This window comes from Salmo salar, chromosome ssa15 (genome assembly GCF_905237065.1).
Source record: "Salmo salar chromosome ssa15, Ssal_v3.1, whole genome shotgun sequence".
Taxonomy (NCBI): domain Eukaryota; kingdom Metazoa; phylum Chordata; class Actinopteri; order Salmoniformes; family Salmonidae; genus Salmo; species Salmo salar.
Window position 1 is genome coordinate 71100566 of NC_059456.1, and position 19376 is coordinate 71119941.

At 41.2% G+C, this 19376-nt stretch overlaps 2 protein-coding genes across 14 annotated transcripts in view; both read right to left on the bottom strand.

Moving 5' to 3' along the window:
* Positions 1-202: 202 nt before the first annotated feature.
* Positions 203-10662, bottom strand: tprg1l (tumor protein p63 regulated 1-like). Its single transcript, XM_014146169.2, has 6 exons — positions 10254-10662; positions 9805-9896; positions 3859-3909; positions 3512-3637; positions 2958-3111; positions 203-2835 (listed from the first exon to the last, which is right to left on the bottom strand). Exons 1-6 carry the CDS (start codon positions 10479-10481, stop codon positions 2641-2643), a joined length of 846 nt encoding a protein of 281 aa, XP_014001644.1. The 5' UTR covers positions 10482-10662; the 3' UTR covers positions 203-2640.
* Positions 10663-13274: 2612 nt separating this feature from the next.
* The window catches only part of prdm16 (PR domain containing 16), a 243686-nt gene continuing 237584 nt past the window's right edge, over positions 13275-19376 (bottom strand). For 12 of the 13 annotated variants that reach the window (XM_045696021.1, XM_014146163.2, XM_014146162.2 and 9 more), the window contains 3 exons: positions 18302-18577; positions 17500-17683; positions 13275-17005 (listed from right to left, as the gene is read on the bottom strand). In XM_045696021.1, the coding sequence (XP_045551977.1) occupies positions 16871-17005; positions 17500-17683; positions 18302-18577 (595 nt within the window). In that variant the 3' untranslated portion in view covers positions 13275-16870. The remainder of the gene's footprint in view (positions 17006-17499; positions 17684-18301; positions 18578-19376) is intronic. The other variant, XM_045696026.1, reaches the window with a different exon arrangement.

Here is a 19376-nt window from a genome sequence, read left to right on the forward strand (position 1 = left end):
ATTGTGTAAAAAAAAAAAAAAAACTTTGGCTTGATTCATCCATATTGCCAAAGTTCAGTGCTATAGCGTGGATCTTCTGTGATAAAAATTAAACAGTCCTAGACTGTCTGGGAAACTTTTCCCACTTTGGTGAAATCCCTAATCCCCAGGGTACTTCAAACTGTGTTTACAGGAAGCTGCAGTGTAAAACAATGCCACGACATAATTTTGATGAGTATTTATTTAATAAGCAATGTACAGTATTCAAGGTCAGTATGAGCATATAGTCAGCGTTATGAGTCAAACTAATCTGCAAATGGGTCGGATATCAGATTTACCCAGTATGAAATATCAAAGTAATGTAGGCAATTGCCTCACGTTGGTGACCGTGCTACAAATATTAAGCATTGACCAAGAAGTTGTTTTCTTTTTGTAAATGCTATTCTGGAGCATTTTCCAAGTTGAACAGAGACTGCATGCAAGACATGCATGTTACGGGGGGGGGTAGTTGGACAGACATCTTAGTTCATTAGAGCAGTTAAAGCATGATCTTGTGTAAAAAGCAGAGGCCTAACAACCAGATTCTTCTCTGGTGAATGGATGAGGAAGATTGGTGTATTTCTATTTCAAACCAGCTTAAATCTGGTTCCTGGATTTAATTTATTTGTTTTATAGTTGCATATTTTGAAATATTCAGTTTGGATCCCATGCAAGAATGACATCTTACTCCATTTAGAAACAAAATTGAAAGCCCATCAACCATTGTGACTGATGGAAGAATGTTTCAAATGTAATAGGGCCTCTATAGAAAATAATCTTAGACTGTTCATTTGCTATTGACTTATGATTAATCCGTTTCAATTATATTCAGCCAATGGGCGTTATTGGCCCTTATACATTAAGTCACTTCCTTAGATTATCTCCTGTGCAGCGCTGATACATTTAAATTTGTGCTTGTTTAGGTTGAGACAGTTGGGGGTATTTAAGGTTCCTCTGGGTGCCAGCGTGTGGGAGTAGAAGGGAATGAGGTGGATGTTCTCGCCGAGCAAGCACTCAAGCATTCTAATGTCGACATGGAAGTGACAAATCAGTAAAGCAGAGGCCAAGGGGGTTAATAAGTGGTTAAAAACAAATAGCAAGAGTTGAGCAGGGACACCTGTAAGAAGGGAAGATCCATTAAAAGGTGGGGGCAGGGAGGTCCTCAGGTCGAGAGGAGAAAAAAAAAACAATGGCATGGAACTATAGTCCTTTCCAAATACTGGAAATTGATTATTCCAACCCTGTTTCTGAGAGCTACTGATCAAAAGGTCTGCGGCAAAGCCTTGCAAACAAGCTTGGTAAAAGAAGACCTTTGCATACAAATCTGAGGCTGATTTTTCAAACTGTATCCAATTTAACTTCAGTTGCTTTTTTGAGGTTTATATCGGAGTTAATTATAAAGTCAGACTATGGCTACAGCCCTAACTAGTTAGTTACTTGAATAGTTGACTAATAGATCATGTAATCTAAGATGGCCACCATTTTTATTCCCATGTGGATTTTTTTTATGTATTTATGGTCAAGTTATTCAGGTGGTTGATAAGACTATTTTAGCCTCCTAGCAAGCTTTGAATAGTTGATTGTTTGGTGAAACCATATGTAGAAGGGATTTTTGTCTTTTCTATACCGGTCAACACCAAGAATCAAACAGGTATGAAAACGTACCTCAATCCAGGCATGGAATGTGTCACTGTACTCTTAATTATCCTACAATGCCTGACGGCAAATCATAATACTGCTAGTTTGGAATTAAACTGCCTTTCTTGTCCTCATGCAGCTACTGCTAAAGTAACATATTCCACAACACTTCCCCAGCAGCTACTCACCCCAACGTTAGACATCACATTTTCATAGAACCTAATCCGCTGCTTTTGCATTAACTAGCCCAGCATGAGGACGATAAAGGCCGTGTGTTTTCTAGAAATGGAGACGAGTAGGCCTAATCAATTTAAGAAAATTGTGGATTGTAGCACCGGCAGCCACATTAATTCTCAAATCTTACCACTACAACGTCTCAATATGATGGATTTTAGCACCAATCTGGCTAATGCTAACATTTTGCAAGGCGTCTCAGGTTGAAAATAACGGGTAGGCCGCTTGATCAGGCAAAGCTCATTGCATCAGTTTCTGTAATAACGAGCACTGAAAAAGCCCACTCTTATACCTAAAGTTAAAGCACCTAACCATGCCCTCGTAACTGCACAAAAGGCCCACACTAATGTTAACTTCCATGGATATTAAGTCAGGTTCACCTAGCAGCATCAGGTGTATATTACAGTATTTTCACAATGGCAAGGTAAACAGTATGCACTGTACCCACAACTAGCGACATTCCCTAATCGCACAAACACACCAAATTCACATACTGTAGGTCTCTCCACTCAAGGGTTAAATAATTATGGCAAATGGAAAACATACCTTTGCATGAGAGCACTGTGGCAGGAGTGGAGAGAACTCAGGCTTACTGCACACCATGGCTGGCCGCCGGTTATACTCAAGCGTTGGGTATGACACAGCCACATTGTCAGCATTCCACGAGCAGACAAACACACACTCATAAAAACACACAGTTTGACAGCGCTCCCACTGCGGTGGAATAAGATGGTCACTCAGTGGGAAACATTAGAAGCCAATCTTTCCCCTGGTCATGGAGTATCCCAGCTTGGCCTCATTGTTGATGAAGGACATGATGCCCAGGTAGGTCTCGATGAGGAGGGGCCTCTCTAGGATCAGAACTCCGTTGGCCCTGCCCGGAATGGCAAACTCCTTGTGGGCCTTCTTCACTGCCTGAACCAGCTGGGTCCGGAAGATGTCCATCTGACAGAAGAGGAGAGCAGCTCAGTGTTTAATATACCAAGCTCCCATGTGAACATGAATATTGAATATAAATATTTAATATTGTAAATGGGGGAGGGGAGGTGGCAACATAAGAGTTTAACCTGGCAGAGAGAGGCCACTTTCTCGTCGGCACGGGCCATGGGATGCTCAGTGAAGGTGACATAGGGCATGTCTGTGGACCAGGGATTCCAGCGGTTCACGAAGGAGGGGCGTGGGCGTTTGTCCCACTGAACCCGAATCCCATAGCCCTCCCTCCTGTAGAGACACTTATTGTAATACCAGTGTGCTGGGAGTAATCAATAAATAGTAGGCTGTGTTCAGTGGGCACGAGAGGAGAAAAACTTTAGAAACAGAAGGTGTATCTATACTTGTCCAATATGCGTTCCTAGTTTTCGGTTTCCGTGCCTACTGAACACGTCTGACTGCTGAGTGTATTTGGCCCTGTCCAGAAACAACCCCAAGCCCTCTTATCCCATAGCGACTTGAGTAGACTCAACATAGTTGGATATGTATAAGAAATACATCTCCACCAAGCCTATCCCAAGTGAACGTTAGCCTTCTACCATATTGCTTATACTGTACCTATCCAATTATTTCAGAACATCGACAAGTGGCTTGTGTTGTAAGTACAGGGTCATAGCTCAGTGGCTCTTACTTGTTGAGTGATTTGGGTGGGAACTCAAACTCGCCCACTGAGATGGTGTCCACGGCATTAAGGGAGATTCTGATGACCTGCTGACACAGCAGGTTGATGAAGTCATACTTGCAAACCAGCAGGGACCTGTTAGAAAACCAAGAGGGGACAATATGGCAAATGAAGTAAAGAGTGTACAAACGTTGATGCAAGTTTGACGCCTTTACAATCACGAATATATCACAACCGTGTCTAGGCTTTCATCCAGTCGGCAACAGAAATGTATCAAATAATATGGGAATGGATCCCTCCAATTAGGTTCAAATGGATATCCAATCATAACATTTGCCACTAATCATTTGGTTTACCTGTCAGTTATGAGCACCAGTCTCTCCTTCTCGTTGTTCCAGTGGTCAACTCTAAGGGAAACATTATTACATTGAGATTTAGCGTTCTCATTTGTAGCAAAAATAATGTAATGAGATATTCATGAAAATATGAAGTCACAACGGTGTAAGAGAGACTAAAATGTGCCAAGGGGTTGTGTGATTTTTATAACCAATGGGCATCTGCCGGCAGAATAACATTTTTCATTGAGATGGTATGTATTAACTAGATAAATAAACATGCCTTTTTGAGCACTACATGGCTCTTAACTGCCCAAAAAATATTATCCTCACCTCTCATTTGCACATATATCATTTCAAAGTTGATTTACCACGTCCAGAGGGAAATAGGTGTAAAACAGTAGTGACATTCTTACCTTGAGAGCTCTTTCCCAACAATGCAATAATAATAATAATAATAATAATAATAATAATAATAATAATAATAATAATAATATAGAATAAAAACCACAAGAACTATGTGAGTTAGAAACACGAGAATGCAAGTACATACATACATACATACATACATACATGCATACATACATACATACATACATACAAGTTACTGGTAGTAGGATATACAGAGCCTTCAGAATGTATTCACACCCCTTGACCTTTTCCACATTTTGTTGTATTACAGCCTGAATTTAAAATGATTTAAATGTCGATAGTCACATACTAGTTAGCATTGGCTTGTGAAACTACCTCTGTGTCCAGTATGAAGTTAGAGACAAAAAAAATGGTATCCACAAGTTCATTGGACTCTGGGTAAGTAGATAAAGGGCCTCTGCCAAAATCCCGAAGTATCCCTTTAATAGGTGAATGACTGTCATGCTTGCTAATAGTGACTAGGTCACATTAATAACACTACCATATGAATTCCTGCTATGCCTGTAAGATAGCAAGTGATGTGAAGAATAATGTGCTTACTAGTCATTAAGACCAGCCTTACTGATGGTAGTGTTTAACATGATTTTGGAATGACTCTCTCTGTACCCCACACATAACGTACAATTATCTGTAAGGTCTCTCAGTCGAAGTGTGAATTTCAAAACACAGATTCAACCAAAGACCAGGGAGGTTTTCCAATGCCTCGCAAAGGGCACCTTATTGGTATATGGGTAAAAAAGATAAAAAGCAGACATTGAATATCCTTTTGAGCATGGTGAAGTTATTAATTACATTTTGGATGGTGTGTCAACACAACCCTTCACTACAAAAAAATAAGCATCCTTCTAGAGAGAAAGGAAACCTATCAGGGATTTCACCATGAGGCCAATGGTAACTTTAAAACAGTTTTTAAAATTGCTGTGATGGGAGAAAACTGAGGATGGATCAACATCGCAGTTACTCCACAATAATTACCTAATTGATTTCTCTATGCGGCCTCATTGTCTCTAGTGCCCTCTGCTGTCATAAAACGGAGGTACAGACATATACTGAGGTGCATAGAAAGAATAAACTCCATTAGTTCTGGGTGTCCGAGATTATGAGTGGGTGAAACAATGATATGAATGGACAAGGCCATCGATCACGTGAAACCATTCATTCCTTTGTGAAGACTCGATAGCTCATTGAGCCAAATGAAGGCGGTTTAAATTATTTCTATGGGTTGGTTAATCTCTCGTGGACAGTGCACGTAACATAACATCTGACGCAATTGCGCAAGATATTTAGTTAATGGAGACAACATGGTCTGTGCTATCCGGAAACCTTGGGACGTCCCTACCCCATTGAAGTTGAAATGTAAAACGGTTAGGTAAGGGTTATGGGTTAAGGTACCATATTCATAGACGTTAACTACCTTTAGCGCCTATTGACGATAGTATATTCTGAAATATATTTAATATCATCGACAAATCATTTACAAAAAAAACAAACGTTAAATTACTACACCATTTTAATAGGGTTCCCACAAGGCCATATTTGTATGTTACAGTGCTTCTTTACGGAAGACAGAGTGGACCATCTGTGTCTCCGTACAACTGTGTGCAGACGGACGACTGACGCCCAAACGTGTTGTCACTGAAAAAGACTGTCAGCTGCAACTGTTAAAACACTGTATAGTAAGTGTGTATTGTGATGTGACAGTAGAGGGATTTATGTTTCTAGAACCCGAACGCAACTGAGAATCGCTTCACGTTTACATGAGTATTTGGCTGTTTTGGCTTCCAGAGCCAATTCGACTTAAAAAAATATATATAAACATGTTAGGTCCTTGGACAATACGGAGTAACGTTAGGCTCCTTTAGTCCATTATTGGGCTAGGTTTAGGGTAGGGACATCTCAAGTACTCCCGGATAGCAATGACCAACATGCGTTGTTTGAGCTACTCCAGGAAGTGATTTTGCAGTGCTGCCGTCTCATTGAGTTGCTCAAGTTGAAGGCCGACCGGGGTACTGCAGGCTGCCATGAGCAACTCAATCTTTTTAACTTCTGTGTGCGATTTAAAAACAATTGGTTCAAGGACATACACCTTAGCCAAATACATTTAAACTTAGTTTTTCACAATTCCTGACATTTAATCCTAGTAAAAATTCCCTGTCTTAGGTCAGTTAGGATCACCACTTTATTTTAAGAATGTGAAATATCAGAATAATAGAGTGATTTATTTCAGCTTTTATTTCTTTCATCACATTCCCATTGGGTCAGAAGTTTACATATACTCAATTAGTATTTGGTAGCATTGCCTTTAAATTGTTTAACATGGGTCAAACGTTTTGGGTAGCCTTCCACAAGCTTCCCACAATAAGTTGGGTGAATTTTGGCCCATTCCTCCTGACAGAGCTGGTGTAACTGAGGTTTGTAGGCCTCCTTGCTCACACACACATTTTCAGTTCTGCCCACACATTTTCTATAGGATTGAGGTCAGGGCTTTGTGATGGCCACTCCAATACCTTGACTTTGTTATCCTTAAGCCATTTTGCCACAACTTTGGAAGTATGCTTGGGGTCATTGCCCATTTGGAAGACCCATTTGCAACTAAGCTTTAACTTCCTGACTGATGACTTGCGATGTTGCTTCAATATATCCACAATTTTCCTCCCTCATGATGCCATCTATTTTGTGAAGTGCACCAGTCCCTCCTGCAGCAAAGCACCCCCACAACATGATGCTGCCACCCCCGTGCTTCTCGGTTGGGTGTTCTTCAGCTTGCAAGCATCCCCCTTTTACCTCCAAACATAACGATGGTCATTATGGGCAAACTGTTCTATTTTTGTTTCATCAGACCAGAGGACATTTCTCCAAAAAGTCTTTGTCCCCATGTGCAGTTGCAAACCGTAGTCTGGCTTTTTTAATAGCGGTTTTGGAGCAGTGGCATCTTCCTTGCTGAGCGGCCTTTCAGGTTATGTCGATATAGGACTCGTTTTACTGTGGATATAGATACTTTTGTACCCGTTTCCTCCAGCATCTTCACAAGGTCCTTTGCTGTTGTTCTGGGATTGATTTGCACTTTTCGCACCAAAGTACGTTCATCTCTAGGAGACAGAACGCGTCTCCTTCCTGAGCGGTATGACGTTTATACTTGTGTACCATTGTTTGTACAGATGAACGTGGTACCTTCAGGCATTTGGAAATTGCTCCCAAGGATGAACCAGACTTGTGGGAGGTCTACAATTTTTTTTCTGAGGTCTTGGCTGATTTCTTTTGATTTTCCCATGATGTCAAGCAAAGAGGCATTGAGTTTGAAGGTAGGCCTCGAAATACATTCACAGGTACACCTCCAATTGACTCAAATGATGTCAATTAGCCTATCAGAAGCTTCTAAAGCCATAACAAAATTTTGTGGAATTTTCCAAGCTGTTTAAAGGCACAGTCAACTTAGTGTATGTAAACTTCTGACCCACTGGAATTGTGATACAGTGAATTATAAGTAAAATAATCTGTCTGTTAACAATTGTTGGAAAAATTGCTTCTCATGCACAAAAAGTAGATGTCCTAACCGACTTGCCAAAACTATAGTTGTCAACAAGAAATTTGAGGTGGTTGAAAAACAAGTTAATGTCTCCAACCTAAGTGTATGTAAACTTCAGACTTCAACTGTACATCTTGTGTATCAGAAGCAATTATTGGCAACTACAGAATGGTGAAGAACTCCGCGGAGCGCACATGTCCGAATTAATTTGGCCATTCATTGTAGCATTGGCACTCTGTAGAGTTGCTATTTTCTCAAGTTATTGTGTCAATTAACTCATGACATTCCTAGATTACTCATTATACTAATAAAGTCAGATTTAAAAATCAACAAATACAATAGTCAGTTTAAAAAAAGGTTAAGGCTACAAAACTGTATATATACACACAGTACCAGTCAAAAGTTTGGACACACCTACTCATTCAAGGGTTTTTCTTTATTTTGTACCATTTTCTACATCAAAATGATGAACACATATGTAATCAGGTAGTAACCAAAAAAGCGTTAAACAAAATCAAAATATATTCTAGATTCTTCAAAGTAACCACCCTTTGCCTTGATGACAGCTTTGCACATGCTTGACATTCTCTCAACCAGCTTAATGAAGAATGCTTTTCCAACTGTCTTGATTTGAAAGGGTTCCCACATATGCTGAGCACTTGTTGGCTGCTTTTCCTTCACTCTGCGGTCCAACTCATCCCAAACCATCTCAATTGGGTTGAGGTCAGGTGATTGTGGAGGCCAGGTCATCTGATGCAGCACTCCATCACTCTCCTTCTTGGTCAAATAGCCCTTACAGCCTGCAGGTGTGTTGGGTCATTGTCCTGTTGAAAAACAAATTATAGTGGGATGGCGTATCACTGCAGAATACTGTGGTAGCCATGCTGGTTAAGTGTGCCTTGAATTCTAAATAAATCTGTACACAATTCCTAGAAGTTGAAAATGTCCCAGTTCTTCCATGGCCTACATACTCAGAAATGACACCAATTCAGCATGTTTGGGATGCTCTGTGTCGACGGCGTGTCCCAGCTCCCGCCAATATCCAGCAACGTCACACAGCCATTGAACAGTAGTGGGATAACATTCCACAGACCACAATCAACAGCCTGATCAACTCTATGCGAAGGAGATGTCGCACTGCATGAGGCAAATGGCGGTCACACTAAATAGACTGGTTTTCTGATCCACACCCCTAGCTTTTTTTTATATATATATATATATATATATATATATATATATATATTTTTTTTTTTAAAGGTATCTGTGACCAACAGATACATATTTGTATTCCCAGTCATGCTAAATCCATAGATTACAGCCTAAATAATTTATTTCAATTGACCGATTTCCTTATATGAACTGTAATTCAGTAAAATCCTTGAAATTGTTGCATGTATATTTTTGTTCGGTGTAGTTATATGATTGTTTTGAAGTTAAGGGTGCAGTATTTATGAAGTTTTGCAATGAGCACAAAAAAAAATTGGAAATTGTTCAAGTTTAGGACAGGATATAGCTGCTGGACCCACATGTGCTCTTGGCTAATTCAGGACAAAGATTGTAGTTTTTATTTAATTAAACAACTCAGAGACCAAAACAAATACATCAGATTAAATATTTAAGGAGAGCGAATTGATATACACTCCCTAAATCAGCTGTAACTGTCAATACTAAAACAACGCTTAAAATGAAGTCGCTTCTGGACACGGTCGACTCCTCACCACTAATTGGGGGATCCTGTTTTCCGCTAAAAATGTCTTCAGTACCGCAGTCGGCCTTCAACTTCCATGGCTTCAATAAGAGGAGGCAGTTGTTCTCCACTGGAATGAATCATTGAAAACACTCAGACATCATCAAGCTCATTTCAATCACCTGTAGTGCTAGGGCAAACACCAAAACGTGTACCCGGGAGGGCCCCAGGACCGAGTTTTGGGAACCCCTGAACTTCTGTACTGCCAATGTAACTTTACTGGCCTTTGTGATGATGTGAATTGCTGATAAAAATGACTCACTCTGCAAGCAGCCACACACTCAGCACTTCTCCATCCTCTGAAGGCAGGCCCACTGTTCTGATGTCATTCACTGCTCGTTCAATGGTCCCTGGCTGAAATTAAGAGGCCACAGTTAATTGATTTCAGTCAACTCATCATTATACTAATAATCGAGCAGAGTGTTCCACGTATCATAGCTGAATAAATTGCAGTCGTCTGAATAAATGGTTGATTTTAACAATCTAAGAAATAGATGTTAGTTTGTAACGACATGTTGCATGGGTGCTCACTGCCACAAATACGCACCTTCAAATCAGAGCGAGCCAAGCTGCAGTCAATCACCAATTGCAAGCTGATTGCAGCGTGAGCGTTTGACAGCTGTTACCAAGCTAGCCTATTAGCTTGCTAACTAGCTAATATCCGACGTTGTTCAGATAAAAAAAAAAAGGGCAATTATTAGCCAGACTTACCCTAAAGACGAAATAATCCTTCACTTTCGCTTGCATTGTTGGGTTGTGGACATGAAACGGCGTCAACGTTTGTAAGGGGGAGCAACATGCTACAGAAGAGCTATACCCAAGGCTCCCTCTGGCCCCCGGCGGTGTAAAGGCAACCTCGACTCCATCCTCAGCCTCCCCCGGATGAAGGACCGCAGCCCCCGGACTCATTGGCTCAACCGTGTCGTTTAGCTGAAGCATAGTGCAAACTGAGTTGTAAGAAAAAACGCAAAATAGACTTCAACCTATCCTCTCGAGAATAAAGATTCAGCGAACGGTGTATTGTTTTGAATTGGTCATTGCGCACAATAATATGATCAGAGAGGATGGTGTTTACAAGGAAGTACCCCTGCCTCACTTCCCCCCTTAGATTTCATTTCTTCACCTCTTAAAGGGGAAATCTGCAGTTCAAACAAGTGTTGACCCCCGCCACTGTTGGGCTGTAATCCTTAGTCCGAACAGCTAAAACAAGAGTTTATATTTTTTTTATTTGTATTTACGTTACAAATTCAGCTAGGTTCCGCCCTGTTTCGTTCCGTTAGCTTCCGTTTAAGAATAGAATAAAACTGTATTATCCATCCTGGATGGACATTTTTCTTTGGCATCACCTTCCATTAAAATAATCACATACACATATATTCTCACATCATACACACTTAAACCAGTCAGTTCACCGTGTTGCATACACCAACAACATACATTCACTCACAATCGACCACTAGAAACCTTTTGCAACAGAATCGGTGTAATTAATGAATAGCATACTCCCTGAGGAATGGGGTTGGACAAACGTAGCCAAACCACTCTCATATTTATAGAAGGAACTATGCAAGAACTGACCATCCACGAGCTCAAAATAAGTACAATAAAAAAAAGTTTTGCCAAGTTTTGAGGCTATACTACGTAGATTTACAATTACATTGTCTACAAACAATGGAGGAAAAAAGCATATGTTGGGTTCTGGCGGGGTAGGACAGGCGAACTAAACTCATTAGGCAATTATAAATTAGACTTTTTAAGTATGGAACGCCGTTTGCGTGTCAAAAAAGATACACGTCAAATTACACAATGCCATTATAGAATGTGTTTTCTGAATTTGCTTGTGCAAGCCAAGCGCCACCATTACGATCACTGTCAAAACTGTACAATACTGCGTTGGTAATAAGGCATTATTTGTTCAACCGAATGGGAAACGTCGGTGTTAGCGTTTTAAATTAAATCAGGATAAAAAATGTTTGCAAATATCTTTGATACTGATGTTTTTAGCAACTTCTGGGGTATCTAGCTAGCTTTAGCTTGGTACCAAGCTAGCACCAATGCAACCAGACTGAAAACAATGACCAGTAGAAACTGCAGTCATTTTCAAAATTCTTAGCAATGATTTAGGAACCCATGTTAGTAAGTATTAGCTTACAGGTAGCCACTTGTTGTTCTCATATTGAAATAACTAGCTAGCCAGCTACTTAACCCTGTTACCCACGTTATAACGTTATAAGCAGCCAGCTACTATGGCTTGACCAGACCGGGTTATTTGTTGTATAGCTAGCCACAATAAGGATTAGCCACATAGTGGAATTGGCGTTTCGCCTTCAAACTAAAAGTCCCCGTTGAAAATGACGCAGAAGATTACAATTGGTGGAATCATGCCATATTTAGACTAGATCATGTTAAACATGGTTGAGTGTTGGAATGTGGAGCAATGAAATGGTACAAGAGTCTACTCGGCGACAACCACAGAACACAACTGTGAAGAGTTTACGCAAATATTAGCATCTTAGCTTTTATTGCGGGACTTTGATTGGGAAATCACCTGCCCAGTCAGCCTATTGTGCGTATTGACATTCATATTGCACTGTATGGCCTTACCTAAGGATTGGGGATCAATGAAATGGGGTATCAGTCTACTCATTACCAAAGTGCTTTTTCAGAGTTATCAGGCGCCAAACATCCACATTGCATTGTTTTTCCTCTGGAATAGTGTTCAGTAAGTTGGTTGGTACAATAAATGTGGCTCAATTCACAGTGGTTTCAGAGTCCCACAATAAGAAATACGATGCTAATGTTCTCTGGATGTCACTGAGTAGACTGATACTCCATGTCATTGATCCACAATCCATAGGTAAGGCTGTACAGTGAAATAAGTATGCCCCCAATAAAATTCTATAGTCTAACAAAATTCACAGTGTGATTTCAAGAGACTTTTGTCAAATTAACAAATTATTGTATTTTGGTGAATTTATATAAGGACATTCCAACCTCCTTTAGCATAATCTATTCCATTATGGCATGATTCCACTATTTGTACTCATTTATATTACTTTCATTGATACTTTTATTTTGAAGGCAAATCGCAAATTCCACTATTGTGGCTAGCTTCACGTAGGTGGGTCCGACCACCGTTAATCAAATAAGAACTATCTTAGAAATTAGTTTTTATTTAGATGATGACACCAAGCTAGAACGGTAGCTAGCTAGCTATAGCTACTGAAACAGATCGTCGTTTTGCTATGTTTTTGGGGAAGAACATTGTTTGCATCCATCATTTATGACCAGCACTGTCCATAGCTTGGGGAACTTTACCAACATGTATCGGTGAATCGATAGGAAATAAGAGTGATAGTGTAATCAATGTGTAATAACTTCGTAAAAAATGTATGAACGTGTTAAATTATTATGTGACGTGCAGTCATATCCAGGTCCTGATTGGTCAACAAGCGTATTTATTTGACGTGTATCTTTTACACCCAAAGACCCAAACGGCGTTCCATATTTAAGAATCAATGGGTATATATCGTTAAATGAAAAGGATATGCCAATCACAGATTGCCCCTTTAAAGTGGTCGGGTGCATGATTTGATCATCATGGCAAGAGGGCGGGGTAGGCCTATTTAGTTATTTAATACATAATCTAAATATCTCACTGTGCAGAGAAGAGAGAGAGAGAGAGAGAGAGTTCTCTGTAGGGTACATGACAAATACAAGGGACATTTCATATAAAAAGCACACAGGTTTTTATTGCATATCAATTTCATGTATAAATTCTTCATAGCATTGGAAAGATTACATTTGGTATACATTTCTATTCTACAGAATTAACATCAGAATCATATCAATTCCATGAAATTTCTCTGAAGTACATCTTCAATAATCACAAGCATCAAAAAAACTTCAATTTCAGAATTGTTCAATATTATTCTACAATCCTTTCATTTTTTTCATTACATCTTTCTCCCACAATCTTTTTTGTATTCATTTAAGAACCACCTGCCCAATACATTTGTAAGGACCTACTAACCTAACCACATGTACAATAAGTGCATCTACGGATTCATAATTTTTTATTTCATTTTTTAATTTAAGATACACATTTCACAAATGGACATCATTATGACTGCCAAACACGTCATGCACAATATCTTTTTAATAAACATAACAGAGGTGATACAACTCGGATTCAAATGAAACGAGCACCATCCATTTAAACCCATATTTTTTTCATTGAATTTTTCAGACATATGCAACATTGTTTTTTAAAATACTATACAGTTAAAAAGAAACGTTTTTTTGTTGTTTTTTTGTACTTTTTCCTGTAACAGTGGGGAAAGAACAGCAACCGTATTCTGAAGTTATCAGTCTGTGACCATTTGCCAGATCCTTTCAAAAGCTGGCAATGTGATCTTTGACTTCAATGTGCATCCATAATTCTACAACCGACAGCGCGCACTTATTACAGTAGTACATGACATGAATTACTCCATATATAGTATACCTAAATATTTAGTAACCCCAGTCTCTGCATTTAATAGTAATGTATTGCAAAACAATGTGTTAACCGTGGATCCACATTTAGTATAGCAAGACAGAGACCTCTGTCATCATTATCATCAGACATGAAATGATGCAGCAACACTAATATCACCCTGCCACCTGCTGACAAAAAAAATTAAATTACAGTGCTTCAGTTACTGATTTTTTTCCAAGTTCATCATCATTTTAAGTGAGGGTTGATCATCCACTCCAAGTGAGGCAAATCAGGTTTACTCCTAGTAACTCTTTAGTGACAGAGACCCATGCCTGCCCGGTTTGTTGTTTTGGACCCATGCGTTTAAGTGCTGGTCTGAACCTATCCCGCCCAGTCCTGAAAGTCTTAATTCACATGTCCAGCGTGAAAGCAACCTATGCAATTTACAGTGAACAACCCTTCAACTTACAGCGACATGAAATAAAAACCCCAGCGTACTATTAAGTGCCATCTCTACCTTTGTCTAGAGTTTGGAATGAAATCCCCTAAATGAGAAGATAATTGTGAGGAAGGGAATTGACAAGGGATTTATCAAAAAGAGTGTGTTTGCAAATATGAATACAAAGTGAATAGAAGTCTTTGAAAGTTAAAATCCTATGTATGTCATATTTCTCTCCAAACCAGAAGTATTTCCTGGTTTGATTTCTTTCCTAGTTTGATTGTTTAATTATTTTGCTGGTCTCACAGTACAGTAAATGTGTTCTGCTGGGTGTTAAAACCCTTTACAGACAATCAAACTCATCTCAGATACAGCTGGAGTAAAGGGTGAACCATCCAGCTATGACCAGTTCTATGCCTCCAAGGCAGAAACATACTCTTCTCAGGATTAAAAGTCTCTCGGCTGTCGAAACCCTGGTGTCAACACTAGTTACAGAACCATTTAACCCCGAGAGTAATGCAAGTTCTACTAACAAGTGGAAATATGATAGAATGGTACACTGTAGTTGAACACTATCTGAAAAACAATGTCGATTTTATCTATGACTGGGCATTCTGAGACATTTTTTTTCTAAAACCACATGGTTACATTTAAAAAGAATAATTCCTACAATTTGAAACCATCAAAGCAGAATCTGAGCACTAATAAACTCATTGAGTTGATTGGATTTGTTATCGAGTAAAATGTATTTGCTTATACTTAGGATCAATGATGAGCTAACAATACAATGCCCTGTCATCCAAATCACCTGACATTCATAGTGAAGGCTTCCATTTCATAAAATGGCTGCCGTAAGACTTCAACACAAAACACTCAGCATACTGGTTGAAATGGTTGAACTGAAGCGAGACAAACCAAACCTCATGCTAGACACAACATTGCAAAACATGATCTAAACGATCTAGAACTACCATGTCACTATAAATAAAAACAGCTGATTTTCATGCTTTCTTTCCAATTTGGCACACTGGTCTTTACAGAAAAAAAAAACATTGTAACCCAGATTCAAAATCTCGGTCGCGTTTCGATTCAACTTCATTCCTTCAGCAACACTTAAAAGAGGGATAAAACAAAATACTTTTTTTCGTTTTCATTTGCCACTTGTCTCCAATCGTGACATTTTTTTTTTAACCTAAATAAATAGAATACACACACTCTTTAAATCAAATATATAAGAAGGTAAAAACAACAACTATGACAGCAATTAAAACCCCTCGAAAAAGAAATGATTGTCGGAGAACAAAACCTTTTCTATGGGTTATTTGGCACATACCACTCTTGCTATGAACGTCCAGGTTATTTTGTACATCATACAACAATATCATACAATTTTGGTCCTTCACTAAATAATTATATTAGCATTTGAGCACGGAGGTGCCTAAAATGAGACAATACTGTTTTATCAAAGAGAAAAAACACAAAATGGAATCACAAATGAGCAAAAAAGGGAAAAATAGGCTTTCCCTATTCTAACCAATGGACATCGATTTAACCTCTTGTTCACAGGATAACTTTTGAGGTCGAGACTTTGTCCTCTGCAATGCCCATTACATGTTGGGGGCGGTCATTCTCCATGACATCATTGCCATTCGAGCTTGATGCATCATCCTACTGTACTTTCTTTATAAACAAAAGCCAGAGTGCTGTTTCCTTCTCTAACATTTATCATTGTGCTATTATTGATTTGAAACAAGAATGAAGAGAGTGAAGGCATTGGATATGATGGGGGGGGGGGTCCATCAGCTAACGAGCTAGTTAGTACATCCCCACTATGTGTTGATACTGCTGCTCCTCCCACCCAGTGAAACAGCACCCCCCTATGGACATGCAGTGCATATGTTCCAGACCGACTGTTACTGTATTTGTTGCTATTGAGACATTGTGTTAGACTGTGTAGAATAGATGGGTGTTTTGCTCTCCTAGTGATGCGTTTACACACTCAAACATAACTGTCACTGAGAGTCCAACCAAAGGGGTTCACTGGGGCGGAGTGGGCGGGTCTTGTAGAATGACTGGGGTTTGGGGTGGGCCTTCCTGGGATGTCCTTCACTCCTGTACAGGGAAGATCTCTGCCTGCGACTGTCTGTTTGTCTGAGGGGCCCCTCGTACACACACGCACTAACGTGGGGCATGCACGAATCAATGCGCGTAAGCGCGCACGCACACAAAAACACACACACCCACACACACAGAGAAGGGCAGGAGCCAGGAGTCCTCTCTCTTCTCAGGCCGGGGGTGTGTGAAGTTCAGTTCTCCTCCGTAGTAGCCTCCTACTTTCTGCCGCGCTCTCTCTCTCTGTCACTTTTCTTATTTTTATGGTGATACTATACTGCCTCCCTCCTCTCTCTCCTAGATGTGGTTGAGTGGGTGAAAGCTGCTCGTCTCGGACGGGCCTCCTCCCATGCTCAGCCAGGCATCCAGTGAGTTCTGGGAGGACGCGTGCAAAGGGTTGTTCTCCGACAGAGACAGCATCATTGCATAAGCCTGGAGGAGACAGAGAAATGACAAACAAAATCAACAACCATTGGTCAGAAACCATTTTGTGAGTCTCCGCCGTTGTCAGCCAATCGAACACGACTGTCATTATTGTCGATAAAACCCCAAGAGATGTTCCACCTCGGATTAGGAGTATCGTTTCAACGATTGCAACATGTCTGGGCATGCAAGAGGTCAAAGGTGAGCGAGCAGTGTGACGCTGCTGATTGGACAGTAGGTTTAGAGAAGGAGAGCATTAATAGCTCAGTTAGTAGGTAAGTTAAGCAAAAGGTAAGGCATGTCAACGAGAAGAACACTAGTCTTTTATTCAGCGACTCTCATCCCGACATTCCATACAGCAACACTGAACAAGATTGGCCTCGTTGTCATGCGTTTTCTTCGTTGTATTTCCGTTATCATCGAACTCAAGCTTTCGGACCAATGTCCAAAATTATTTGCCACTTTCTGCCTCCCTCGCTCTCTTTCTACGGGAGTCCACCTACCTGGGTTTTAGCCTGCCTGTACAGAGTCTCTTTCAGGGCCTCAGACTCGAGCGAGGCGGTGTTAAAAATGTCTTTAACATCAAAGGGGGGCTCCTCGCTGCTGCTGGCCTTATGCAGCTCCAGGCCCTTGGGGAAGCTGGGCAGGGACTCCAGGTCTAACAGCCCGCCGTCCTCCTCTATACACCTGCAGCAGCACCAGGGAGGGGGAGGGGGGTGGGAGGGGAGGAATGAGGGAAAGGGGAAGGAGAGGTTGTGGAGGAGGAAGGGGAAGGAGCATCCTCAGTTAGCCCAACCAATACTGTCTTGTATCTCGATGGATGGACTTTTGATGGCGCATGCATGGTGGGGGCAGATGGACGGACAGATGGATGGAGACGGACGGGATCGGGGCTATGGAGGACACCGAGAGAGAGAGGGGACCACGGATGCACTGAAAGGGAAAGGGGGAGCTAAAAAGCTCAGCCATTTGGAGCTACTGTGCTCGGTGCGGGGAGAGAGAGAGACTGACAAGCACAGGCAGGTGGACATGGAATGGAACTGTGAGAGTTCTATCTGCATGCCGACACCCTTTTTTCCACCGTCTAGCTCTCGTTGACCTCACTGCACTGCCATTACAGGGAGGGCAGGTCATGCATTGTTACATTTGATTAGTTTTGTTAGTTGGAATGGGAGGAGACAGAGGTGGCTGTTGTGATTGGGTGGGTATGTTTGTGGAGGTGTTGTGTGGTGTGTTGTACGTGACTGTCTGAATTTGTTTGTAGTTGTGTGTAACTATGTCTGTATTCTACTAGATAGGACATACCTGCGGGTGTGTTCGTAGCTCATGGCTAGCGGTGTGGCCTCCTCCTCTTCTTCCGCCTCCTCCTCTTCTTCGTCCTCGTACGCCTCCGGCGTAACCATAGTGACCGGGGAGGGGGACTCAGGCACCTCGTCCTGAGACTTCTCTGTCAGGCTGCCTTCCTCCTCCTCTTCGTCATCTCCCTCCGCCTCCTCCTCCTCTTCCTCCAGCCCCCGGGCTGCCATCTTGGAGTTGGACAGGCTGTGGCTAGATGGACGCTCCTCTTCCGCAACCTCTGACCTGCAACGACGAGAACCTTATTGATTTTGCGCTTTATTTCTAGCAACAACAAAAAATTGGTTCCATTCATTTAAATAAAATACAATCTATTATATTCTTAAAATGTCTTGGTTGGCCCCCATTGGGTTTAATAGGTGGAACTATGCATCCAAATAATCTAATACAGTCCGTTTTCTCTCATCTCACATTCACTGCTCAGCTCACTATTTCCACCCATTCTGCTTTGGCTAGATGAGCGGAGACGAGGGAGAGAAGACGGGAGGAGAGGATGGCCCTCTTACCTCCATATTAGGACTTTGATTGGTCTTTCTAGGCCCACTGCCCTAGCTGCCTCAGTGGGCCACGGCCAGGCATCCCTTCTGTCTGTCTGCCTGTCTGTCCCCTGTCTGTCTGTCAATAGGCAATGAGTCATACTTTGCACAGCCATAACTAAGCTGCCAGGAGCTCCGCTGACAGCGAGCAGAGCCCCATTCCCACTATCCAAGCAAACACACGTGTGTCGACAAAGGGGAAACGGAGCCGAATGATTAATTGGCTAATTCCTGAGAACCAGTATATAGGCAAGAATGGCTCAAATGGTTCGGTCGGGCCCCGATTCTGGATGCTGTGTGTGTGTGTGTGTGTGTGTGTGTAGGAGTGTGTGTGTGTGTGTAGGGAGGGCGATGACTGCTCAGCAAAGCAGGAAATGCGACCTGCTGCCTTTACATTATCCAGCCCCCCCCGCCGCTTCATGCCTCATGATGTCATTTCCTCAGGGGGAGCGCGTTTACCCGATGAGAAGCCGAACAGACGGACATTT

Coding starts and splice junctions, on each gene's coding strand:
- tprg1l (XM_014146169.2), bottom strand. CDS start 10,481: ATGCTTCAGCTAAACGACACGGTTGAGCCAATGAGTCCGGGGGCTGCG. Junction 3,910..9,804: donor AGTGTGTGGCTGCTTGCAGA/GTGAGTCATTTT, acceptor TGTTTCCCTTAG/AGTTGACCACTGGAACAACG. Junction 3,638..3,858: donor CTGGTGCTCATAACTGACAG/GTAAACCAAATG, acceptor GTTTTCTAACAG/GTCCCTGCTGGTTTGCAAGT.